The sequence below is a fragment of the Neolamprologus brichardi genome, chromosome 19 (assembly GCF_056152115.1).
Source record: "Neolamprologus brichardi isolate AB-2024 chromosome 19, ASM5615211v1, whole genome shotgun sequence".
In the NCBI taxonomy this organism is placed as follows: Eukaryota; Metazoa; Chordata; class Actinopteri; order Cichliformes; family Cichlidae; genus Neolamprologus; species Neolamprologus brichardi.
Genome location: NC_142122.1, coordinates 7,266,606 through 7,293,196, shown reverse-complemented (window position 1 = coordinate 7,293,196; position 26,591 = coordinate 7,266,606). Strand labels below are relative to the sequence as shown.

The 26,591-nt window shown below is 38.4% G+C and overlaps 2 protein-coding genes across 4 annotated transcripts in view; one reads left to right on the top strand and one right to left on the bottom strand.

Moving 5' to 3' along the window:
* rbks (ribokinase) overlaps nt 1-26,591 on the top strand; it is a 61,458-nt gene that overhangs the window by 20,936 nt on the left and 13,931 nt on the right. Inside the window, exons 6-7 of the mRNA XM_006799388.3 lie at nt 3,329-3,493; nt 9,661-9,752. Coding sequence (XP_006799451.1) covers nt 3,329-3,493; nt 9,661-9,752 — 257 coding nt within the window. The remainder of the gene's footprint in view (nt 1-3,328; nt 3,494-9,660; nt 9,753-26,591) is intronic.
* Nucleotides 18,694-26,371, bottom strand: LOC102785986 (uncharacterized). Of its 3 annotated transcripts, none has more exons than XM_087832918.1 (7): nt 26,118-26,371; nt 24,994-25,050; nt 21,981-22,154; nt 20,899-21,859; nt 20,609-20,776; nt 20,279-20,374; nt 18,694-19,830 (listed from the first exon to the last, which is right to left on the bottom strand). In XM_087832918.1, the coding sequence occupies exons 4-7, from the start codon at nt 21,853-21,855 to the stop codon at nt 19,516-19,518; spliced, it is 1,536 nt and encodes a 511-aa protein (XP_087689044.1). In that variant the 5' UTR covers nt 21,856-21,859; nt 21,981-22,154; nt 24,994-25,050; nt 26,118-26,371; the 3' UTR covers nt 18,694-19,515. The 3 variants fall into 3 exon arrangements, with proteins under 3 accessions (XP_087689044.1, XP_087689045.1, XP_087689043.1); XM_087832919.1 differs by having other exon boundaries at nt 21,981-22,082; XM_087832917.1 differs by lacking the exons at nt 18,694-19,830; nt 20,279-20,374; nt 20,609-20,776; nt 24,994-25,050; nt 26,118-26,371 and having other exon boundaries at nt 21,744-21,859; nt 21,981-24,981.

Sequence of the window (26,591 nt, the reverse complement as noted above, 5' to 3'; positions counted from 1 at the left end):
AGCCCTCCCGAGTATCCACCAGGAACGCAAAGATCTATCAGCTGATATCAAATGATAAAGGATGCCTTTTACCAATGTTCATGGCCAGTATGTATATTTTGTGAGTTCAAATATTTTGCAATGAAGAGATGAAAAACTTTATATAGGGAAGATTTCTTTGTTTCCCTGGCACAAAAAGGGGATTAACTTGAACTAAAAAAAAGTTATTTTAAACTGTGGTGTCAGTTTTAGACTTGAATTTCACTACATATGCATCTGTGATGTCCACACAATAAGATTTGTGGACAGTTATGTGTTTAACTTTGAGCCTTTCCACACGGGGAGCAATTTCTGTTGAAAACGGTGAGGATATTAAAAACATCTATGAGAGGCGAAGTGGTAGGTGAGGCTGAAAGTGGCACTTTCGTGTTTAAAATGTCTATAAAATCAATATCATGCGTTTAGCTATTCAAGGAAGTGATGAGTAATAAAAATATATTTTTTAAAAAACAACCAAATATCAGAGATTCAGATCATGTTTGTAACAGGTAACAAAACAAAACAAAAAAAAACCCTCAAATTATAGTGTAATTAGAAATGATGCGAAATTAAATAACAATATCAAGGAAATGGCTTTAGTTTTAATGTAAATGGAGTGTTATCTACATAAAATAAAAATGAAATATTTTATATAAAAATATAAAATAAAATAGTATTTTAATAATAGATCATTTTGAATAATAATAATAATAATAATAATAATAATAATAATAATAATAATAATAATAGAGATTATGTTTTTCGGCTGATGCCGACGTGTCTGCCTTAGGCATCTCTGCTTAGACCGCTGTCCCCATTACACAGACAAGTGGTAGAAAATAGGTGGATGGATGAATATCATCATGATATCTTTGATCACTTAATTCAATCATTTAAAAAAAATAAGCTTCAACATAATTTTTAGAGATTATAGCATACTTTAATATTATCACATGAAATTCTTTAGTTTGTGTTTCATCCTGTGAGATTTAAGTCATCATTGGTGATCTCCCAAACCCTAACTTCACGCTGTCCGAATGTGTATTTTTTTTTTTAAATATTTAGAAATTTGATTTTTTTTTATATTAAAAATATTAAAAAATATTGTTAATCAAAAGAAAAATAAAAACATACATATAATACAAAACTATAATACAATTAATTATTTATTAAAGATTATAATTTAAAACTATTTTACCTCTTGACCATCACATCAAATGTGCTTTTGCACCAAAGTTTTTGCTTGTTACATGTTTTTTACTCGTAGATTTTTTTTTTCAAGGAAATAACAGGTTCAGAATCCCTAAGGAAATTATGTTAACTTCATACTGTTGTTTGTTTCCATTTACACACAGCCTAAAAGACTCACGCTTTTAGGGACTTAATAAGTCCACTGCGAAAAGTGAGAAAATAAGATTATTTTTCCAATTCCTTTGTTGTAGTTAACGCTAGTCCTCTCATTTATTCATGTTCAGTCTTTCTCTACCACCCCGGCTTTTTTACAGTCTTGCTGTTTTAAAATTGAATATGGATTAACCAAATGACTCGCATGGACTGTCTAAAATGCCTCAGTGGGGTTCCTAAAGTTCATGGACTTTTACAAATGTCCATTTCCTGCGCAAAGACAAACAATTTCCCTTTAACTTATTTTAGTTCCTACCATAGAAGTCCCATACATTGCACATCTCTATTGCTGCCGTCTTGTTCAGGGAACTGAGTATGGGTTTTGCGTCATTCTTATATTAAATGACAAACTCTGTTCTGCTTTTGGATATTCCAATGAAGGGAACACTACAAGAAAGAAACGGGGAATAAAATTTCACAAGTAAGAAGTTGTTTTACAGTATTTTACAGTTACATGTTACACTAGGTAATACTTTCTTTGAATATCCTTACACTTTCACTGACAAGACATTGAGCTATATTACATAGACAGAATTATAATATTAATTTGTGAACATTTTAATATAGAACTGATACTACTGAGATTCATGTTACTTTGTGTGTTTCGGTAGATAGATTTGGTTTGCAGAGTTGAGTCATCTGTCCTTACATGCACAATTTTCAAAACACAGACAGAAATAAAATACAACACTCTGCCAAAAAATGAAATCATACAAGATGTACAAGCTAAGATTTGTTCCTCTGAATGATGTCTGCTGAAACAAAGTTATTTTTACACTGTGTTGTTCTACACTAAGCCTGTCCAGAAGGAAGAAACTGAAAGTCGCTCTAAAAAGGGTGTGAGCTGTTAAGTAAAATCAAACCAGCTAACTGCTGTAACTGTCTGGTATGTGGTGTCCAGCTGTCGCTCACCAATCAGCATAATTTGACTGAGTGAATTGCAGATTCAATTAAAAAAAAAGTGTGATAAAATCATGGACATAACCGCTGCGAATTCTTCCACTGGTTTTAAACCTCAACATTAGTCTTTTAGCCTTTGCCACGTTGGTTTTTGAGCCAGGAATGACTATCTGTGGATGAGACAGTGGCCTCCTAAATTATTGGTTAGCATTTTTCATCCATAAACTGTGCAGGTGTAACAAACACATACATACCAACTATTTTGTACATAATAAAATTATTTAATTTCACTTACCAAAACCAAAGCATGATTTTTAATGTTGTAAAGTTTGGCATTTATCATGGTAAAGTTTGGGGCTTGACACACTTTTATAGACAGCCTCAAGTGGCCATTAAAGCAACTGAAGTTTTTGGTAACTTAGTGTTAACTATCAGCTTTGGAAACTGCTGCTTGAAAGAAAAAATAGGGTCTTCATATGGAAGTCTACTCAAATATATCAGAAACCTATTTCTCCTGTTTGCTAATGGTCTCACACTTTGCTTCAAAGTTCAGTTTGAACTGTTAAAATAAGTATTTAGATAAAACTTGCATTTTAAATGTAACTGGATCTTATTTCAGGTGGTGGAAAAGTAGTGAAAAAAATCTGTAAATTATTATCATTTTTAACTATGTAGAGAACAGTGCCTCCAAAGGAATACATGCATTAGGAAGCCCAGATACACCTGAGCAATGCGGTAGATGCTTACTTCCAATTGATAGCAGCAACCAGTGCAGTATCTATATTTATATATTTGTCTTGAAATACACTCCAAAGCATCCTAGTCTCAGGGAGAAGTTCCTGCGGTGGAAAATCATTGCTGCTTAGAAAACAGAAATATTTCCTGTCTTTGTAGGCCAAAGTTTAAAAACTGAAATTTACATTTCATTCTTCTCATGTCATGGCATATTGATGATTTTGAAAATTCCAGTGGAGTCTCACATGTCTCTATGTTTGTTCACGGACAGGTGAGAATGCCATTGTAATTGTGGCCGGTGCCAACATGCTGCTGGGTGCAGAGGAGCTACAGGAAGCTCTCCCAGCCATCAGCCACACAAAAGTCCTGGTATGCCAGCTGGAGATCAGTCCTCAGACGTCCCTGCAGGCGATGTGCATGGCTCGCGACAACAAAGGTGAGTCAGTATATCCTCCTCACATGTTTCTGAAGTCAGAAAATAAATCATTTACGAGCACCTTTTGCATGCTGAGATTTCAAAGATTTGGAAATCCGCAGTACATGTTTACTCAGTATGATGTATCCAAACTATTATACAGAACAAAGAGTAAACCTAGTTTAGTAACACAATAGTCATAAAACCTCTCCCCAAAACAAAAAACAGAGGGTGTGGTTATTGTGGACTCATGTTGTTAGAATAGATCCTGGTAGTCCAAAGAAATACCAAAATGTCTGTGGAATCTTCTCAAACTACTTGTGCAATACAATCCACTTCACGGAGGCCATCTGTGTGCTCGCTATGTTCCAAACCTTCATAATTTTGCCAAAAATATGACTATATAACCGCTTCTGTCCTAATCCTCATTCATGACCATGTTGAGCCTCTGGTCATACTTGGCTAAGCTGAGGTTTCACACAAGCCTCCTTTCATGCATTCACTGAAAAAAAAAGATTGGAGAGAAAAAAAAGGGGAGAAAATTTAGTCAGGTAGTAATAATTAGTTACTCTCATTGTTTATTATTAGAATCTGTTCCAGCTGCTGTGATTTTAAACAGACCGCAACCCAGAGGAAAATTTTCCTGGTTACAAAAGGAAGCTAAGATATTACAGAAATGGGCCCCACACGCATTTGAGTCTCAGAAGTAGCAAGCAGAGGCAGCGATAACATATATCTTCACTTTCTGTTGTTGTGTATAAAAATTAGTTGTAACTGAGAGCTTTCTAGTTACAGCCCTGCAGAGCTTTCAACAGTGTTAACCACTGAGCCACCGTGTCTTTCAGCAGGAAAATGCCAAAACATTATCCAGCAGCAGGGCTCCGTAGCAAGAGTCCAGTTGCATCCAGACTTTTCAACAACTGAAAGGATTTAGAGCATTATGACCACAAAGACATGACAATTATTGAGCTTGACTTTAAAATTACATCGACTGATTCCCAAAGAGTGCCCCAAAAATGTAATAGCTGTTAAAGACTAAAAACTGCTGAATATGAAAATTGTCTGAATTTTCCACTTTTATGACCGCTGGGATAGATTCTTAACCCCCCACCCGTGACGCAGAGAAGGTGGAGATATATGAATGCAGGAATGGATGGATGGAAATATAAGATTTAACTTGCTTGTTCCACAGCGATAGATGTCACTGACTCTACTTAGCATTTATTCTGATTTTATGACTGGGTGATAACGCTATATTGTATGACAAAAACATGGAAAAACAAAAATGGACCTCACATCGTGACTCACCGGAAGACGTGTCTGTTATTTCTTCCCATTCCTCTCCCTTTCTGTCTGTGCTTTGGCTTGTTGTGAATAGTTAGATACTATCTGAAATCCCCTTCTCCTACACAGTTATGATATCAGAACTGGGGAGGAAAGTATTGCAAGCAAAACCATTTGAATCTTTTCCACTAGTATTCAGCTCTGTCTATGATGACTTTTTGTCTTATTCTCAAGGGCTTTCTTTCAAAACAGAAACTTTTTTGCCTTCACATGTGGTTGAGCAGTAATAGTTTCAAAGGTTTCCCTTTCTTTAAGGGAACTCAAGTAATTACCTCACAGCACAGTTGCATAATCTCGTTTTAAATGTGGTTTAATCAATCCTTTATGTACCTTTAGATCATCGCTTTGGCTTGATAATCTGTTGCACAATGTCGTCTTTGTAGGCTAGAAAAACACAGTAGAGACAGCTCAAATCCTTCCAAATCTGTCATGTGACTTTGCTGTTTGTATCCCACAATCTCTCCTTAGAAAGAGGCTTCCCACTGACTTTTATCACTTTAGCAAGTTGAGCATGAGAACTTGACAAAAGCAGTCTTTTCACCAAAGTCGCTGCTGCTTCCCCCAATCTACATTCACCATCGCATGCGCACACACATTTGTAGAGCAGGTTTCGTGCTGTCCGGCATCGACAAAAGCCCTATTTTAGGCCACCGCCCTCCCTCTCTCCCTTCCTCCCTCCACCTTTCTTTCATAACCAGGTTACCGAGCTAATCATCTTTAACAGCATCCTATTATTAGCAGCGGTCCGCGTCATTCGAGACGTCTGGGGAGCCTCTCGCTCCTGTCATCAGGGCCTGTCGTCCATAATCGCTCGCTGCAGGCTGCCAGAACGAACGAGTCGCAGCCATCGCCGTGTTGCAGATGGGATACCCAGATGGCCTCGCCGAGCGCCACCCTCTCTCCCTGAGCCCCCCTTCCTCGGTGCATGGACCGTACCACGGGATTAGGCTCAGCATGTGGCGCCAGAAGAGAGGCAAGGCGAGTGAAGATGCTTGGCATAGATGCCACCTCGACGTCGCCGTGCCGGAGCATTGCGTAAATGGAGTTCTCTGGAGAGACTGGGTGTTAATGGGTTTGGCAGCGGGGGTGAAGCGCCGCTCAAATTACGCAAATGTCACCATCAAGTGGAGCCACACATACAGTAGATGCCAGCTCTTAGAAACACTTGTTAAGATAACCTCAAAAGAAGATTTTCCTTTTATTTAAGGGGAAAATGTGTGTATTTGTAATTTATTGCCACCTAACATTTAATATTGAGAAGTTAATGGCAATAAATTTATTTCTAAGAAGGGAGGAAATGGTGGGAGTAGTGTAGTTCCACTCGTGCTTTCTTCTTCCGTTTTCACCCGTCTTCCTCCCCCTCTTCCTTATCTGAGCAAGAAGCTGCTATTTTATTTCTCACCAGATGCAATTAGAGCCTCTTAAAGCCCTTTCACACACTTGCTGGTGACTCATTTCTTTTTGTGTGTGTGTTTCTGTGTGTGTGCGTGTGCGTGCATGCATGTCAGGGTGTGTGAGTGATCTCTGTCTAACTATTTTCTCTCTGCTTTTGTTTTCCCGTCCACCTTTCCCACTGTATTCTCAAACTGTCTGAAGCGGCTCCAGCTGCTCTTTCAGCCGCCACATGTGCGACCAGACTTTGAACCTGCCAGCATAAAAACCCCGCAGTCATGACACACACGCACACACGCACACAGTTTTCTGCCAGACGTGACTCAGTGTGCACACATCCCAGTGTTACCACATCTGTCCCAGCAGCTGTGAGCGTTTGTGCGTGTGTGTTTGTGTGGTTTCACTAACACCTGGAGAGCAAAACAAAGCAACCTGAGACACAGACACTGGTTCCTGTGACGTTTAGAGCTCAGTGCATCAGTGAGGCCAATTCCTTTATGCATCAGTATATTAGAAATGTCACTCAAGCTGCATATGGGGAAGCTCCCGTGCTTCAAATTGTGTATTGCATGTATACTAAATGAGGCCAAGGAGAAGACTTTGCGCTTTCTAGCTGTTCTGGCTACAAATAATAATATGATTACTGACAATAGCCTGAATAAGACAACAGCATGAGTAATCCTGCATGATTCAGTGATACTTTCTCCATTTATCCTGTTTACACGGCATACAGTGCAAGGTTAGCGCTTCACTTCATGTTGTGACTAAAAGCAGGCTGTTAATGCCGCTCAAGTTCTCCGCATATGTTGTGACACTCACTCCAATTAACAGGATAATCAAGTTTTACATACCATAATTAGCAAAAGGTTTTGTGTTGCTGTGCCTAATTGCAGTCATGCGCTCAGTGTGCATGTGAGCTTCTGGGGAGCACTGAGACAAAATGTGACAGGAGAAGGAGTGAGTTGTTAAAAAGAGTAGGAGGGATAAGAATTTAACGTGTTAGAATGTAAAGAAGTAAGTTTAAATATGGAGGCTTTCAAGATGGTTTGTACAGTTTTGCAAAGAAAATGACATTTTTGAGGAACACCTTTTGGGTAAGAGAAGAGGCACATTAAAAGGGTTATTTCATTGGGTTAAAAATGAACACAATTTAAATTAAAACCATATACTGTATACAAAAGATGTTGGATATTGCCGCCCGTTGTTGTCACCCATTGAGCATTTTCGTCACTGCCGTCGTGGATTTTTGCCACCACATGTGTCTTGGATCTGACTGAGAAACCAAGGAATAATGCATGCTTGTAAATCACAAAGTAGCCATGTTCATCCCTGTTTTATCTTTTTTTCGTCTACACTGGATCAAGATTTACAAAATTAACAACATGTTGTATTCTATAAGACATGAAATTATTAATTAAGACCACAAAATCATCTCTATAATGTTTACTCAGATAATAATTCAGGTGGGAATTAGGACCATTCTTTCAAAGACTTTCAAACAATTGGGATTTTTTTGTAACCACAGGAATCGCCCCCTACTGGCCATTAGAATAAATGCAGGTTTAAGGCACATCCGCGCTGCTTTTCAGACCTAGAAGCTTATTTTTTTTTCCAAACGCACTGGTCTTCCGTAAATGCTGTGAATTCACACTGACCACTGTGAAAGGAACATTCAGCCCAAATGAGCTGTGGCTGGACTTTTCAGAGCCACAAGTTATTTCCATCGTGTAAGTAGAATCTATGGTTAAAACACAAGTTCAAAGTAAATTTCATGAATACATTTTTTTATACTGAACCATAAAATTTTGAACAGTGCAAATTTTTACCTTTTTACTGCTTTGAAGCATGTGAGGTATGAACAAAAAGCTAGCTGATTTAAAGTGACTGACCCCCCCATTCAAGATCACCTTCTCTGGCTTGTCCAGGCAGCTTCCACACCATGGATCCTTTTTTACCATGGGCACAGAACTCATGAACTCCTGTTTCAAATTTACCCAAATTTCACTCGTGTGGAAAGCTAGTGGTGGGCTTAAAGAGTCCACAGATCCCAAGCCTAAAGGCACGGCATGAGAAGAGAAGAAACAGAACATTTTTCCTGGGCTTGTGCCCTGTGAATTCATCACCAGGGTTGGGACTGTCAACATGTGGTTCTACTGTAACATGAGGTGTCTGAAAAGAGATTTTCAGTTTGTTGTTAGGCATCACTTTTACATAATCCTTATATCAGTAATAACCAAAAGAAATCTATTTAAAATGTTTCTGCTGACAGATGACAAGCTGCTTTCTATAACGCAAAATGGAGGCGCAAATCTCGCACTTATCTTGGATCCCAAATTCATGGAAGCTGAGGTGCAATTGAGTTGAGAGAGAGAGCGAGAAAAGAGAGGAGTCGCAAAGAGCCCGGTGTCTCTTATCTGTGACATGGCCTTGGCTCACATGGGCATATTTGCAGTACAGTATGAGTGAGTTGAAAAAGAGACGGAGACATTATTTCCACTTTTACTCGCGAGCAGCCCAGCATCCACCTCAAAGCGCCAGGTGGCCAAAGCCCTGCGCAAACCCACGCAGCTGCTCTCTTATGTGCCCACGCAAACACACACAGAAGCAGCAACTAGGCACACACTTTAGCACAACAGACTTTGATGTCACCAACGCTGAACATATATTTCCCTCAGACGCACACGCTTGCATGAGGCTTTATTTTGTACACAGAGATATCGGAATTAATCGCTTCGTCAAGCTGGGCTTATCCTCGCACATACACAGAAATCACGGTATTAGATGCATTAATGCTCCTCGCTCATGAATATGCATCAGACAGTGATGTGCAACACGTACAGAGGATTACTCCTGACAAAAACACTCTCGCTCTCTCCCTCGCTTGTGCTCCTTAACACACTCAAAGGGTCACAACTCATCTCACCCACACACTGACACACATATGTGGGGTTCAATGTATATCTCGTGCTGAATCTATTTCATACATACATTGCTGGAACTGCAGTTAAGGGTGTAACATGAAATGCTACAGGATATAAGGTCTTTTCACTAGGGTTTCTTTTTTCTTTTCTTTTTTTCGGGGAATGCTAATTTAATTGTTTAAAAGGTGTCTTTTTATAGAAGCTGATCCACTTGAGCTTTGCTTGTGAGAGCAATCCCCAGCGGTAGCCTGCTAGCCTTTGTTCCCATTGAAAGTTTAATTAAGGCATTGCCAGATCTTGGCAGTGAGGCTCAGAAATGGAAAAGAAACACCACACAATTGCAAAATGTGTCACAGAAGGACTTTATGAAAAACCGTATCGTTCTGAAAGCAGGCTGACAGCTATAACAGGGTCTATTATGGAGAACAATTATATTTTTCTGCCTTGTTAATGATTGCATGTTATCCTGGAGATGTTGACGTTTGACACTGAGGTCAATAACATGGATCGCTGCATGGTTTCTTGTTGCAGTGAAGACAATATTCAACCCAGCGCCGGCCATTCCTGACTTGGATCCAGATTTCTACAGAGTCTCCGACGTGTTTTGCTGTAATGAGTCTGAGGTGATGAATCACACACACGCACACAAACACACACACACACACACACACACAGCTCACAGTATTTATCACAGCATTTATGCTTCCTCACACAATAATTCTGCCTTCCTCACTCATCCACACACTCACGTCTGCAAGGCCAAGAGGAAGCTGAAACTAGTCATAAACAACAAAACAGAGCATACTGAATTGACCAGCTTTCTTTTCCTCTACTGCACATTTGCATTTGATAGGTTTTTTTTTCTTGGATTAAAATTAACTTTGGTGGCTGAGTATACATGCGCGTAGCCAAGATTGTACAGTTAGGACAATTATTTTACTCATCTATAAATGTTTTGGCATTTTTGAATTCTTGATAAACACAAATTTCTATCATATTTGGCTAAATTATACACCAATCAACAAAAGCTGCTTTTTTTTTTTTTAAGTTGACAGTTGGTAAAAATTGGGGCAGCATGGTTCTTAGCATTGTTGCCTCACAGCAAGAAGGTCCTGGGTTTGAATCCACCAGCTGACACGAGTCTTTCTGTGTTGACTTTGAATGTTCTCCCCGTGTCTGCGTGGGTCCACAGTCCACAGACATGCAGTTGGTTATGTTAATTGGTTGATCTAAATTGCCCAAAAGTGCGAACCACTGTCTGTGTTAGCCCTCTGACAGACTCACCACCTGTCCAGGGTGTACCCGCCTCATGCCCTATGGCAGCATTTTGCCCACTGTAACATTGATAATAGAGTAGATTGTTTATAACTCTAGACTGTTTATAATAAGGATCTAGTCAGTGGGTTCTACATTTTAAAGCTTCGGTGTTAGCATTTTATCCAAAGCCATGTTGATTATTTGGAACGAAAAGTGACTATGTTTGGTCAAAATGGTGGAGCATAAAGTGATAAATAACACTAATCCTAATTGGCTTGGTTAACAAATAAACCACTAGGACTTTCCTCAAAACCCCCCCAAAACAACCAAACAAACAACCAAAAAGTAGATCAAGTTCTTGAACAGTCTGTTTTTCCTTTATTTATTTAAAAGGGACAGTGCAGTTAAACATAGTTCAGGTGCAAGACATGAGACTGATGTACCGCACATAGGTTTATAGCTACTGCTAATTTTCAACAATTGTCCCTTGTTGGGCTTACAATCTAAATAAATACATATTACAATAAAACATACATTTTCATAAAACCAAATTACATCATAAATACAATTACAATTGATAGACAATAAATTAAAATAAAATTAAAATCATCAGATAAAATGACTACAACTTTGGTTTCCCTTTACCAAACTTTAACCTTCAATGTAAAGGATCTAATGTCTGTGATCAGTTTGATATCGGTTGGAAGTGTGTTCCACAGATGGCAAGCCTTTATAGAAAAAGCTGACTGACTGAATGTAGATCTGCGATATAATATCTTGCAGTTGCCGTTCACCTTACTCCTAGTAACACGATTACTGTCTTGTCTCTGAATGTATCTATTGAGACACTCTGGGGCCATCCTATTTATACATTTAAAAACTAATTTAAGATAACACCAATGATTAAAACTCTTAAAACTAAGTAAGTTATATTTCTGTAAAATGTGACAATGATGCCACCGAACTGATTTTTTATCCATTATTTTTAAGGTTTGATTATATAAGGATACCACAGCCTGAATTGTAGATGGTGCTGCTTGGGTCCAAACTGCTTGGGTCCAAACTGTCATACAATATGAAACAGCTTTTTTAAAATTCAATATAAGATGATTTTGTTCCAGCCATTTTTGGACACCATTTAGATGTACCATTAAGGTGTCTGCTGCTTCACCAGCTGGTACGTGTATAACTGCATCATCTGCATAAAGTTGGCAGTTGGCTTTTGGGCAGCTGTTAGGCAAATCATTTATAAACAAACTAAATAGCAATGGGCCAAGAACAGATCCTTGGGAAATACCGATTCTGTTTTCCAACATGGATGACTTTTCTTTATCAACCCTCGCACACTGTTCTCTTTTGTGGAGATAGGACTCAAACCAATCAACTGCTTGCTTTGAAAAGTCAAATTTGATCAACTTAGAAAGAAGTATGTCATGGTTGACAGTGTCAAAAGCCTTTTTTAGGTCAAGGAACACTGCACCCACAACACTACCATTATCGAGATTACACTTAATATTTTCAACAAAATAGCAATTTGCCATGTCTAGTTAGTAGGCTACAATTAGCCATACAGCTAAAAAATGCTTGAAAAAGGCACCAACAGCACAAATGTAGTTGAGAGGTTGTTGGTAGTTTAAGGTTTGGGGGATATTTTCTTGACAAACTTACTATCAGCATTGTTTAAATGCCACAGTCTACCTGAGCGTTTGACAAGGACTGTACTACAGAAACAGCAGATCTCAATCCAACAGAGCACCTTTGAGATGTGATGGAACAGGAGATTCACATCATGGACATATATGTGAAGCTGTCATATAGTGTCAGTATGGACTAAAATCTGCAAAAGGTTTTCAGCACCTTGTTGAATCTATGGCAGTTCTGAAGGAAAACTGGGTTTGAGTTTGGTACTTGCGTACCTAGCAAAAGTAACTGGTGTATCTTGTTCCCTGAAATTTCTGTACATTTAACCTAAATCAAATTCATCTTAACTGAGACTGTAATTTATAAAATAAACATAATGCTTTATAAGATTTGAAACTAGTAAATGAGACTGTAAACCCATCAGAAAAGAGTTTACTGATGTGGGGTTATTTTCTCATAGACTTATACAAACTACACAGACGTCTACTGGAGGAGTTGGACTCTGCTGACTATTAGAAGGAATGTTTTTATACCTGAAGGCTCTGTCCTTAAACTACGGTATGTAGTTTCAACAAAGCATCACTTTTACAAGCAGTCAGTCAGCTTATGATTGTCAACAGATGTCCAATCCAGAAAGGAAAGAATGACAACTTGGAGATGACGCCTTTCCACAGTGATTTACCTCCAAGGTCATGTCCCCTGCTGGCACATCAGTAACCTCACTCCAGCCATATGCTGTACATGAATGCTCTCTGGTATGAAGAAACAGTTGATCTCCACCCTTTTACGGTAAAAACTCTGTCATGGCGGCTTGCGTCTTGAATGCCAGGTGATGACAGATGAGCGACAGGGGGCAGGGATAGATGGGAATGGTAATAAAAACAAGAGGGCAGATGTGCTCTATGGCTGAGTCAGTCGCCCCCTCAGGGCTGAAGTCTATGTGAGTTTGGCTGGGAGCTGGTATTTGATGTGGTGATGCAAGGCGATGAACACTGTACCCAGGTGTGGGAACATGAAAGGGAGAGTTGAGGAAAGAGCTACATGTCTTCTCTCTTTTTACAGGTCATGGAGGTATGGTCATATTATATATTATGCAGTATGCAAAGGTGGAAAGAGGACTAAAATGTCCCACTAAGGGATAGAATCAAAGTTCAAAATCATTCATAAAAATAAACAGCGCTGCTATAACTTGGCCCAAACCGAAGATTACCATTAAGTATTATGTTTTGGGCGGGGTTTAGTGAATATGGGCTAGTTTACATATGTCAGTTAATACCTGTTGGCTAGCTACATATAGATATAGGGGTCGAGGTTAATTCAATGATGAGAGTGAAGGAGCAAGACACTGAAAAAAGGCCAAACTTTAGCTAAGAGAACATCTGAGATGATCCTGTCTCCAACACAATATTAGTCACTACTATGTTGCTGTGTTTGTTGGATTACTTGCACTAGAAAAGTCCTGAAAGTGAGTCTTTTCTGAAGCATTCAAACTTTGGTGTCCAGGACGTCTTGAGCCCATAGGCTGTCGTATACACCACAATTTCTTATAGCTTAAAGGCCTGCAAAACATGAATAGTGCTAATAAGAAGCTGGAAAGCCAAGAATGACAACTGAATAGGATTTTGTGTGTGTGTGTGTTGGGGGGGGGGCTTCTGTCTATTCAGCAAAACTAGAGAGAACGTACCGCAGCACGCTAACAGAATCTCATCTAACACAAGAGCTGCCAGGACCCAGAAATAGATTTAATGCCAAGTATTTAACAAGAAGATAAAGTTGTGCAACAAAAACAATAACGAAAAACAAAGCAGCCGCTCCTGATATGCTAGTAGATATCAGATTCACAAGAAAAGAGACAAGCAACAGTGTTTTGAAATCTAGTTATCGACTCATCAGTCTTTGTAGTTTACGCAACTTAAAATGTATCATTTATCATTGTTTTCATAGTGCTTTAAAAGTTAAAAACCACAAGTTTTTGTAACTCGGAGTTAATGAAAGTTGTAATAAGCTCTAGGAAGTAAATGTTGGGAGAGTTGTATTGATATTAGAACAATGACCCTGTCTGTGTTTAGACTGGTTGCCTTTGAGCCTCATTTTGTTGTTTTACTTTCAATAAAGTAGGCGCAAACCTCAGATGAGGCTTCATTCAACAAGGAGATCTCGGTAACTTGAGAAGATTCAAAAGTAACATTTAGTTTGCATTTTTTTCCACAGGATCAGTGCCTACTCATTAGCCCAGTGTAACCAAATGTTTTCAAACAGAAATCCAGTGATATTTACATTTGCTGTAGCCATGACCTGGGGTTGGCATTTAAGTCTTCTAAACTTTTCACTCTTCATGCCACGATTGGGAACTGTCTAAAATGCTACCTTTGTACTGACACTGGTATCAAATGGCTTCAAAAGTTGTAGACATAAGAGATTCATGCTTAATTAAGTTCAGTTAAATTGACAGCATGTAAAATGAAACAAAGATGACAACAAAAAATAGTTAGTTCAGCTTAATACCATAACTAGTTTTTCTTAAGGTTTGTTAACCCAACTAAGCAAACCAAACTGATTAAAAACTCATTTGACCTTTTTATTTTGTACTTTTTGCACATTGCATGTTATCCTAAGAGCAGCTTTAGCTGTATACATGTTTTTGTTACAAGATAATACAGCTCATTCTTTGATCGGAGTTGCTTTATAACTCCATGTCCTTAATTCACATTAAAATGCATCAGACATTTATTTGTGTTGTTTTCTAAAATTCTTCACTAGGGTTCAATTACTTTTTCCCACTGTAGATTTATTTAGGCTTATTTAGACTTCCTGTATCACAATAAAGCAATCAGTTACACTGCAATATTAAAATATAACTTAAAATAACATTCTTTCTTTTAGAGTTAGTGATTATTTTTTATAATACATCACGGCAGTAACAGCAATTCTTCAACAACGCTAACAAAACGAATCATCTGGGAGGTTTAATGATAATATAATTACTTATAATAATAATTATTACTTATAATGAACTTATAATGGTAATTTACAATTCTCAGTTCATTTTGGAGAGTCAAAGGATTTCACAAAGAAGAGTTTAGATTTATCTTTATTCTATATAGCCATAAAAATAAAACAAAACTTCATAAACCAGGCTCTGAATTATATATGACCCATTTATGTATTTAAAAAACAGAAAAAGCCAAAAAGGTAGTGTATGTAACAGACTGCTGAAGTGAAGATTTATTATTAGTTTGTTTAAAATTTATTATTTTTGTGTGTTTAAAGTAAAGAAATGACTATAATAGTTCCTGAGCTATTAGTTACTACTTGTTTTGTTTTTCTAAAATGTTTAACTATGTGAACGAGGCATTATGTTATTAAACATGCACTGATTATCAGATCAGTGCAAAAAGAACCCCAATATATATTTGGAATGTTTTTATTCCACTACTTTCAAAATTAAACCTGCTATAGAAGTAAAATAGCCAAAAATCCTTTGACTTTAGTGTTTCTCGTTCTTCTGATTTTATAGCATTCTTTCCTACTGTGGTTATAAAATGCCGCCAATTTCAAGATTTTTTTCTTTTTAGAAAAAACTTGAAATTGAACTACACACACTTATTTTAACTAGTGATAAATATTGCCAGTTTGGAGAAATAGTTTATGCGGTAAAACTGATGCTGTACAGCAAAAAGAAAAATCTAAATATATGAAATTACTCTCGCACATTTATTTCACCTTTATGCCTGAACATATACTTTCTTGCAAATACACCCACCTTGTCAACAAATTTATCCTGCATATGCTTTAAAGAATAGGTGCTCACCAGGTGCATGCGTATGTGCGTGTGTGTGCATACTTACCATATACACCAACACACACACACACACAGACGTAATTCAACTCTCTCATATCCTTGTGCGCAGAGGGAGGTAGATTGATTCCCTGCCCTGGTGTGAAGCTGATGACTAACAAAACGGCTCTTTTTCTCTTTTGGCATCCGACAGCACCGGGGTGGCTGCGGGCTCTAAAAGCACCCATACACTCTGCGGTTTATTTTTGAACTGTCCAAGGTCATTGTTAACTCTGACAGATCACAAAAGCAGTGGGGGCGGGTGGGGAGGTTTGGATCCTCAATCCCCTATTCAAAACCGCTATCAGGGACATCTTGACCCTGCCGTGCAAGGTTAGAGCTGACACACATTCTGTACGGGTGCATGTGCGTGTGTGGTCTCGCTGTAGCACGCTCAGGGGTAGGAGGGGCGAGTGAAAGGAGGCTTATGGATGACAAAGTGCAGGTACTCTTTGATCCCCAGCCCACATAGTGTGCTGAAGTGCTTTATAGTGAGGGGAATTATCTTTGATGTCCACCTGAGGACCTCCTGAGCCAAAGTTTACCTTTCAGATCTGACAGGGATCTCACACACGGTTTAATTGGAGCAGTGAACTGGTTTGTTTAGTGCTCAAGCATCACCTCTGTTTGGGAAACATATTGTCCTAAAGCCAACCAGTGCATTTGACCGCAACAAAAGTTGGAAATCCCAAACTTTAGAGCAAAACTTTTCCATTTAAAACTTTCATTTCTTCTCAGTTTAGCTTGTTTGTTCTCAGGGGTTTAGGGCAGATTCGTTATGCCAGTGTTGCTATAATTCATCTTTGCCAACCGAGTGCTCCGGCAGTGGAAAAATTAACATGGAAGTTACAAAAACTGCAGTTCCTCTAAATGCCTTGCTCCAAGAGAGAGTCACATGCAAACATCCCCGACTTTACAGAACAGCCTGATATAAAAACAGATTTGGTCTTCATGAAGGGTTTCCTCTTTTATGACAACTGTAGTGTAGGTGAATTTACTTTATAAGTCATCCATTTAGGCACTGATGAGACCTAATTAGCAGCTATAGGCTATTGGTTGTAGTCTTTGTGGAGTATTATTACTGTAGCTGTTTCACAAATGTTATTGGTTACTGTGTTGTGCAAACCACCCAAGTCTGTGCTCCCGGTTTCCTGCAATGTACCCGTGCAGTCTATGGATGAAGCTCACTGGTAGCTAGTCATATCTAGCTTCAGCTTTGAGTGTCTGAATGCAGGAGAAAATTAAAGGGACATTTCAGCAGTTATAATAGCTTTGTGTTGTTCATTAGTTATTATTTCATTTCCATTTTTAGGTTCAATTTGATTACATTTGGTATCCAGAGTGAGTATAGTTTTGTTTAGTTTTTATTTTTTAAAAATGTTTAATTTTATTGGTTTCAGCTTCAGTATTAATTGTTGTAATTGTATGAATTCATTATGGGAAAGTCATTTTAATTTTAAAAATACGATTATAAAAGTTCTGAATAGGTATTACAGTACAAACACCTGGTTTTTATAGACACTTGCCTCACATCTCACACAAATAATAGTATTTAATTTTAAATTATTTTAAATTATTATATATAATATTGTTTCAGTTACATTTTTAAGTAGTTTTATTTTATTTCAGTAAACTGCGGGTTTTTTTGTATGGTATTATTTGTTTTTTGTGCCTGTCACACAGCAACAACAGCAATAAAGAAGTAAAGTCATAACTCCAGTAGTAAGACTGGAGTTATGGAGTTATTGTTATAAGTGTCTTATATTAACTCCATAACTCCAGTCTTACTACTGGAGTTATGGAGTTATTGTTATAAGTGTCTTATAACAATAAAGAAAAAAATAACATCAGTTTTTTAAAAAAAAAGCTGAAATATTAAGAGCATCCAAATAAATTACCGCACGTTGCACAGACACCAAAAATGGTTAAAAAAAAACAAAACAAGAGATAATAATTATAATAACATCTTTATTTACTTACTTAATCTTTCTTTAAATAAAATATTGAGTACAAAAGACCTCTGATGGTATTTTGTCATATCTCTATGGTCTGTGTTTATAACTGAAGCTGCTCTCAGAGTTGAACACTGAGTATTTTCCTCAGCATCCTCCTCTGCAGAATTTCCACAGAAGACTTCAGCTCTGCTCCCAGGACCAGCTTTCTTGATGAGCTTGTTGAGTTTGTTGGCATTGGCTGCCTTCACGCTGCTCCCCCACTAAAATACGATTAGCGTCTAACTAGTGCAGTGCATTCTGTAGCAGACCAAACAAGACAAATGAGCAACAGAAGGGAAATATTTATAAATCAGTGTACAGCGCAAAAAAAAGTAGAAGAGAAAAGTCATGTCAGTTTGATTAAATATACACAAATATTATGAATTACAAATTCCTTTGGGTGCTTTGCTTGGTGTACAGTAAGGAAGGAGGAAGTAGCTTTGGAGTAAGTAATGTTGGGGCAGTGTTAGCTTTTCATTGTCACTGTGTGTGTTTATGTGTGTATGCAGCACACAGGAGATAAGACTATACTTAGATTCACATGTGTTTTTAACACTAACGTGACAACTCTGGAGACTAAAATGAGCAAGAGGGTTAATTTATGGCCCCATTATAGTTTACACAGGAGCATTTTTAATGGCTCTGTGTTTATTCATCATTTTCTCTATCTTCTACACTGTAAACCCGAATAAGTTACCAGAACTCAAAAAAATTGAGGCAATCGATTGCCTCAATTTTTTTAAGTTGATCAACTCAAAAGTCAAATTTTTCCAGAACATAAAAGTTTGGATTACATGGTACTTGTATCTTTTCAGAACGGTCAACTCAAATATTTGCAGTTAATATGACTTAAAGTTTCAAGTTTACAAATTCAAAGGAATAAGTTCACAGAACTTATAAAAAATAAGTACACAACCACAACATTTTTATGTTAACAACACTCAAATGTTTATTAGTTTGTGTTGTCATTATTTTAAGTACACGTTAATCAAATATGTTGACTACTTGATACTTAAAAACATGTGACCCAAAACTTAAAAATTTTGAGGCAATATATTGCCTCAATTACACTGAGTATCGGTAACTTAATATGCAAAAGTCATAAACATCTGCCATTGAACAGTATCTTGCCTGCTCCCTTTTAGCACATTATGTTGAAATTAAATACATTTTTTTTTTAAAAATTAAAAATAATTAACAAAAACATTTATAAATTAAAATAAGTAGACCAAAAATTGTTTAGTCAGGAAAACTGTCAGAGTAATAAAGAACAATGCCAAATAATAATAAATAATATCAAAATGTGCTTTTGGCTCTCTGGCTAATATCTGAATAAGGCAACAGGGCAGCAATTTGAGTGAATTACAATGCTATTTGTTTACATTAACAAGTATCAAACAGTGAAATTTAGGTCATCTTGCGCAGCCCACAATGTTTTAGAAATAGTATTACAAAAAACATTAAAACATACAAAACATTAGCGTTGCTTTGCATTATGTTAATGAGAACAAAGGCTCGTTGTATAGTTTGGACCTATTGGCTGAACACCTGTAGAGTAATACAAAAACGTTTTGAGGCATTATTTAGATAAAAGCAGAGAACTTTGAACTAGCCTTTTATAATGCTTCACCCTGCATCCTTCTTTCAGATGAGTTTCTACATAACCAAGTCATTCTTGAGGGTCTGTAACCTGGGTGACAGTTTACTACTTTCTAGACCAAGTAAAATCTTTTGAGTAAATTCTAAAGTGTTGGTCAGGGCTTTGGGGTAGCTGAGGTGAAGTGCATAGATCAGTCCAAACATTACCAGGAAGGCTTCACCAAATCTGGGGAGACTGACCACGGCATCACTTTCAATGACGACAGAGATTTTCACAGGTTGGTAGTGAACTGGACTTGTCGTGTCATGGTCACTGACGACAGTGAAGAGGGCCACTTCAACATCATCAAGCTCCAACTCATCAGATTCGTCCTGAATGAATGAAAAAGAGATACTAATCACAATCTAACCCAAGAAATACAACAGACGACATATAATTTCTCATTTTACCAACTCTCGTTGAGATCCAATACCTCTTTTACAAGGGAGACCTGGGTCTCACTGTAAGAGGTGAAAAACAGAAGATCCATGTTCTGCACACATAAATCAGCTAATTCACCAGAGAATCAAGTGGTGTGAGATAGACTGAAACTAAGCTAAAGGAAATACACAGGAAAATGTTTTACTAAACATCTTATCACTTTCAACAAAACACCAATTCGGTTCATTCGTAGTGAGGAGACAGAAAAGACCATACATGGAAACCGTATGGGTAGACTAAACAAAAGTAAGTCCAAACAGTGCATCAAAATACATGTTTGTACTTTGATGCACTGTTTATATACACAGTAGTATCTGTTAGATACTTAAGGACACTCACAGTGCAGGTTCTGAAAAATCCAGAGACATCCTCACACAGATAGACAGGAAGGGCGTGGAGAACGGTAGTGCGCTTGGTGTGGATATCATGGATTTCCTATTGCCAGATAAAAACAGAATTGTATATACTGGTGAGTTTACTGAACAACAACAGCAACAGTCAAATCAGAACATATGTCCACAAATAACCTGTTCACATCTTTAATACAGTCAGACAAATAGCAAACACAAAGTGGACTAATAGCAAAATTCAAAAAGCTCATTTAAATCATTAAACCTGTCCAATGTTCCACTGGTTCAACCTATGAAATGTGTAACAACCTATTATTACCTGTTCATCGTGAATTCTTAGAATTTCAGCCAGGGCATCTGCTGTCTTCCCAGTTTTTGATGCCTTCTGTCTGAATAAGGTCATCAGTCGAGGAAGATGGCGGTCAAGTTCAGCGTAGAATGTATTGGGCAGGTTCTGATTTGTAATCCGCTGAAACTCTGCATACAACTACAGCAGAAGGACAATACAGTTCAATTTGAAGAATCTCGCACAGCTTTATAAAGCAGCAAAAAGCTGCCACATGAGTAAGAATTACAATTTTCATTTTAAAGAGAGCTGATCCATATTACCTCAGACTCCATTTTTAGAGCAGGCCAGAGGTCCAAGAGCTCCTTCACTGGTGGGCAGGACATCACTATGGTTTGTCTGCGCAGGGGAAATGTGGTCTCCATCAACTTTCTAATGAGGGGCAGGTTCTTCTCAGCCTTCTTGACTTCTTCAACAATTGCTTGCCTCAACTGGTCAAGGCTTGAAGGATCCTTTCCTTGGGGAAAGTTTGGTAGGAAGTTGACTTCTGCTCTCTTGGGTCTTTTAATGTTGGAATGTGAAGGTTCATTATCAGGATTACTTCTACTTCTTTTTCCAGCATTAACAGTGACCTCCTGACATCCAGCCCGTCTCATCTTGGTCCTATAATTGCCCATCTTAAACTTGATGCTATTTTTCCATCCATTCCAGCCAGTCTCAGATCCTGCTTCCTTCAAGCAGGGATGTTTGGCTACAAGAGCCTCAGCAGCTTTTGCAATCTCTTTATCACTTGGGTAAGCCTTAAAACTATACATAGTAGATGCAAGCTTTTCTAAAATGTTGTGCTTGAGGTCTCTAGTCAGCTTAAGGTGTCTGTTGCTCCTCTCATATTCGGCATTTCCATGTTGAAGTTTCAGTTCAACATCAAATGCAAATGTGGGAACTGGAAAAGGACCTTGAGGCCACCTACTGAGACGTTCTGGAGATGACACATCTGAAAGTAGATCAGTAGATGCAGTAGAGCTGGAGTCTTCTGAAAGTGAGATGTGCACAACAGCTTTTTCTGGCAATTCCTCAATGTCTGCAAGGGAAGTAAGTTTCCCGTCAAAGTCTGGATCTTCATAAAGCAAACTGAAGTCAAGGTCGATTTCCAGCTGTTCTTTTATAATCATGATCAGTGCATCAACAGAGGCTGGTCGTGAGCTGAGTTTTAATTTTCTAGCCCGGTCTGTCTCAACAACACGAATAAGCATTGGTTGTTGGGGAGGTGCAGCTGCCATTGTACTAATGAAAAGACAAAATCAGGATGTTAAAAGGTACGATATAGAATATATTAATTGCTCAATTATACAGAAAGTGAATACAAACACAATAACTGATAAATAAAAGAACCATTCATTATTACCTGAACTCAGTTCTGTCTCACTTGAATGAACCGCTTGGGGGTCAGCAGCAGCGAGTCGTCTATCTTGTATGCCGAGAGAGGGACTGTATCGTTGAGATCAGACTGCAGGTGGATTGACAGGCTTGTGTCAGCAGTTGACAGCTCATAGGACCGCAGATGTTCAACATACCAGGACTCATAGTCACAACACAGAAAAGATACATTGTGATTCACAAGGTAGATCTGTTTTATTTTGCTAAATTTAGACAGTCCACCACTGACTCCTACAGACAGAAACATTCCACAGACATAGTCTGTGCCATCAATGGTCACCTTTGATGTCTTGTAGATTGTGTCACTAGTTGTTTGTTCTCTAATGTGTGCTTGAGCAACCTCTGGTAGAGCTGAAACCAGAACAGAGTCAACCCTGGATGCCTGAGTTTTTGGCTTGAAAAATGATGGCGCAGCAAGATGATATGCCATCATGTGTTGGTGTCTGACTGCCATTGTCTTCAAAATATTTTTGAAGTTTTGAGTGTCACGCACCACTCTTTTGAAAAAGCGGTGCTTGGCCTCAAACCGCATGGTCCAAACGTGCAGCAGGGGCCCAAAGCACTTAACTAGAGCAGGATAATGCTCCACGTAGTGATGTTTAGGACGGAGCCTAACCTCAGGGAAAACTTCTAGCAGTGCCTGTCTATGATCACTGATTTTGCACACAAAATAGTCTAAGGTTTCATCAGTAAATGATGGGCACAATGCTAACTCTACCACCTCTTTCAGCTCCATCAAAACTGCCCATACCTTATCACCCTCTGGTACTACACTGCCAACAAGCAATGGAAGAAGTCGGAGCAGAGTGGCATTTTCATGTCCATTACCTCCAATCGTTCCTCGAGAAAGAAACATTTTGTGAAGGGGCTGAGGTCTATCCACTTTATCGGTGTGCTGATATGGGAATGATGTAATCTTGTGATTCAAATACTCCAAAGTGAAGTACTTCAGCCGGATCATCTCTTTAACACAAAGAGAAAGCTCCACGGGAACAATACCTTCCAGAAGATCATGGAGTATATCTGGAGGAAACCCCGTGATTGTGTGGAAGTAATTCAGGGACTCATGCAAAACACAGCCACCTTTAACACCAAAGTGGCTGCTCAAAGTGTCACTTTCTTGAACAGTTTGTACATGTAGGTCATGGCTGGCTTCGGTTCTCTGAGGAAACCTTCTCTCTCTGACTTCAATTACTTGAAACTGTTCAATTGAGCCCATACAGAATCTGCAAACATGTCCTGCTCTAAATGACTCTACAAAGCCACCTAATCCATGAGCAGCCAAATTGTCAGCAGAAACACAAAAGATGGTGCCTCTGACATTCTGGCCAACTCTTTCAATGAAGACACCGTCTTGTTCCAGAGTACGAACATCACGCAGCAATGGAGCAAGTACAGCTGCATATCCATACTTGTGGAGGTCTGTCACTTTTACCAGTATTGCTAGCTGTATAGCATGTAATGCTGATCGGTATTTTGGTGGTACATTAGCGAGGACCCAATATACAGCACAAAGTTTGTGAATTTTGCGTGATGTGCCAAGTGGATTGGCAATTTCAAGCTCATCAATATATAGCTGGAGTGGTAGGATGAGATCCCCTGTTGACAGTAAGTCATTTTCAAGGAAATTAGAGCCATCAGAGCATGATGCATATTGACCAGATGCAGTATTTGGTTCAGTAATCTTCTTAAGAATGTCTGTGTTTTTAAACAACTCTTGAATCATTGAAAGGATAGGAACATACATGCTGGTATGTCCAGGTTGATCCAGCTGATACTCCACTGGCATTACACAAGGGTAGTTGCACTCAATAAAGGTTTTTCTGCGCTTGGTTGAACTCAACTCAGCACCTTTAGAGGTTGATGTAGACAGAACATTGCAATCCATGACAGTGGCAACAACTTCACTCAGTGTAGGTTCTGCAATACTGTGACCATTTCTCTGCAATATGTCACTAACTGCCTCTTTGATCAACGGCTCAGATAAGGAGAAGATCTGATTCAAGTGTTCTACTATTTCTTGAGTAGCCGTGTTTGAGACATGGAGGATAGCCTGCATCTTTAGGAATAAGGAAGACACATTTTTTTTAAGTTGATTTCTTAGACTGTCAGTGTCACACTGATCATCATTCCCCACTTCTGTGCTCTGGCCTGGGCATTCTTCATGCAAGTCACTAGCTACTTCAGAAATACTGGCTTGGAGATTATGGGGATCCTCACTGACAATATCACTTTGAAAGTCTGTTGCAAGACTTGCTTGGTGTGCTCTACTTTTATGGGAATTGAATGAAGAGTACACATTTGTGCTATACCTACAATCCTTATATGGGCATGTCACTGTTTCATGATTTTTCAAATGCTTTCTGAGATGACTGAAAAGGCCTGTTTCAGAAAAGGGCTGCTGAAATGTGCATAAAGGGCATTTAAATAACACAGGCCTCTGACTCTGCTCTGCACAACTGCTAAGTTGTGCTGTATGATATCTTGACAAATGAGTACTCAATGCATTAAGTGTCTGAAATGTACAAATGCAATCAGTGTAGAGGCATGGAAGAGGGCTGATACGGGAATAGTGGCTGTGCTGCAGCCTGTAGTGTCTAAATAACTGTATTCTGGAGGTGAAGGAAGCTGCGCACAACTTACACTGCCAGATCATGTTGGAAACAAAACAGAACTCCTTATACTTACAACTTAATATAACAGTTAAGTTATATTAATAAGTGATAAATAATAACAATAAGTGAATTACTATTAGCTCACAAAGACATGGTCATGTACTACAGCTAACACTGCTTTAAAATGGCAACCTGTTTTCCTCAAAACAATTTGTTTTATATAAGAATCTATAGGTGGAAAATAGCACAAGTAAAGTTGGTTTAGTAGTTAGTTTAACATATTTTTAAGACAACTCGAGAGAGAAAGAGAGAGAGAGCGAGAGCGAGAGGTGATTGGTAGAAGAATTCACAAACAAAACGAATTACCTGGTATCTTTATCACATCCCCAGTTCTCTTCCTTGACTCTGTCTTAATTCTTGAAGCTGGAACAGAGAGATCCAAAGGCATAAACTGATGAACAATTAAAAAGCATCCAAACGGTGACAAATTATAAATACTTCCATTTATAATTTTTCCCTGTTAATGATCTTTTCATTTAATCCCCAAAGTGTGAATGCATCTCTAGTCAAGATACTAAAGCCATCGAGCAAATATTACAATACTGAAGACAAGCAGCAGCACTTGAACTTTAACGGCATGGTTAAATCAACAACAACGCCATTTCTACAAACTAAAGCCTTACTGATGAGAGGTCCCCCCAAACATATGTTATTTGAAATTATTTAATGTGCATACACAGTTAATGTCAAAAATGTCAGGCTCCTCATCACTGCTTCTCTCTCCTAACGATTCTGGTTGTTTTGATCGACAGGTTTGTTTATAAGGACCTTAGTGATCCAAGAGTGCCAATTGGTTGGCAGAAGTTGATTGACAAGTGATTCCACTAATTAGGCAAAGTGAGAGGAGACGATGTGTGCGCCGTGCTCTTTCATTGGCCCTCTAACTCTGGCTTGTGAACAACGTGGCTCGTCAGAGCAGGTGTATTAGAAGGATGAGTTTCCCGATCATTCTACGGCGTAAAGTGACTGATATATATAAAAAACACCTATCGAGACCGTCGCTCAAACGCCTAATACACCTGCACCACTTATTTGCACATATAGTTTAAAATATAGCGGCTTGAAAGCACTCTCACTGCAGACAGGTATCTCCGCTGTGTAACTGCAGGGACAACGGGCTTGTTTGGACCCAACTATTCTGAGTCATGAGAGGGGGTTTCAAAATTTAGAGAGATTAAAACACTTTGTTTCATACTAGGCGACCGGGCGCCACCTCTAGAACAAGTAGTATCTAACTTTTTAAACAGCCTGCGACCCTCATTACAACAACTTAATGCTAGCTCTGCAAGCGCAAAGTTTCCTTCGGGGAGAGCAGCAAAGCACATAAAAAACACGGACCGACATTTCTGCTATTCTTTTCGACACGCCCCCAAAATGCAACTAAATATTCGTATTTTAACAATAAACTAATATCAACATTGAAAACTTACTGTAAGTCCAGTGATGCTAGTTGCTGCCGTTAGGTCCAACTTTCTCCAGTCGTCTGTGTTGCCTCTTTGGTGCTGTTTCCCGCCCATATACCTTTACTTCTTCTGTGTTTTGTATTTTTTTCCAAATAGCGGTAAACGATCAGTGTATACTGCTCATTAGCGCCGCCTTCCGCTTCGGAGGGTGAATCAGAGATTAACTCGGAATAAAAATTGATTCCTGCAGCTGCTCAACACTTAAGGAAAAAATTAAAATATATATATATAGGATACATTGATAAGACAATGAATATTAAAATAAATACATTTTGTCTTCCACTAATGCATTTAAGACAATTTGATTTTACTTATTTGGTGAAACACTTTGAGATTTTATTGTATTTTAGCATGTGCTACATAAATTAAGTTTATTATTAAATCCTACCTACTTGAAACAACAAAAATAACAGAACTTTACCATTCTTATATGTCATAACT

Bases quoted from the DNA above. Each gene is read 5' to 3' on its own strand.
- LOC102785986 (XM_087832917.1), bottom strand. From the start codon at position 24,668: ATGATCTGGCAGTGTAAGTTGTGCGCAGCTTCCTTCACCTCCAGAATA.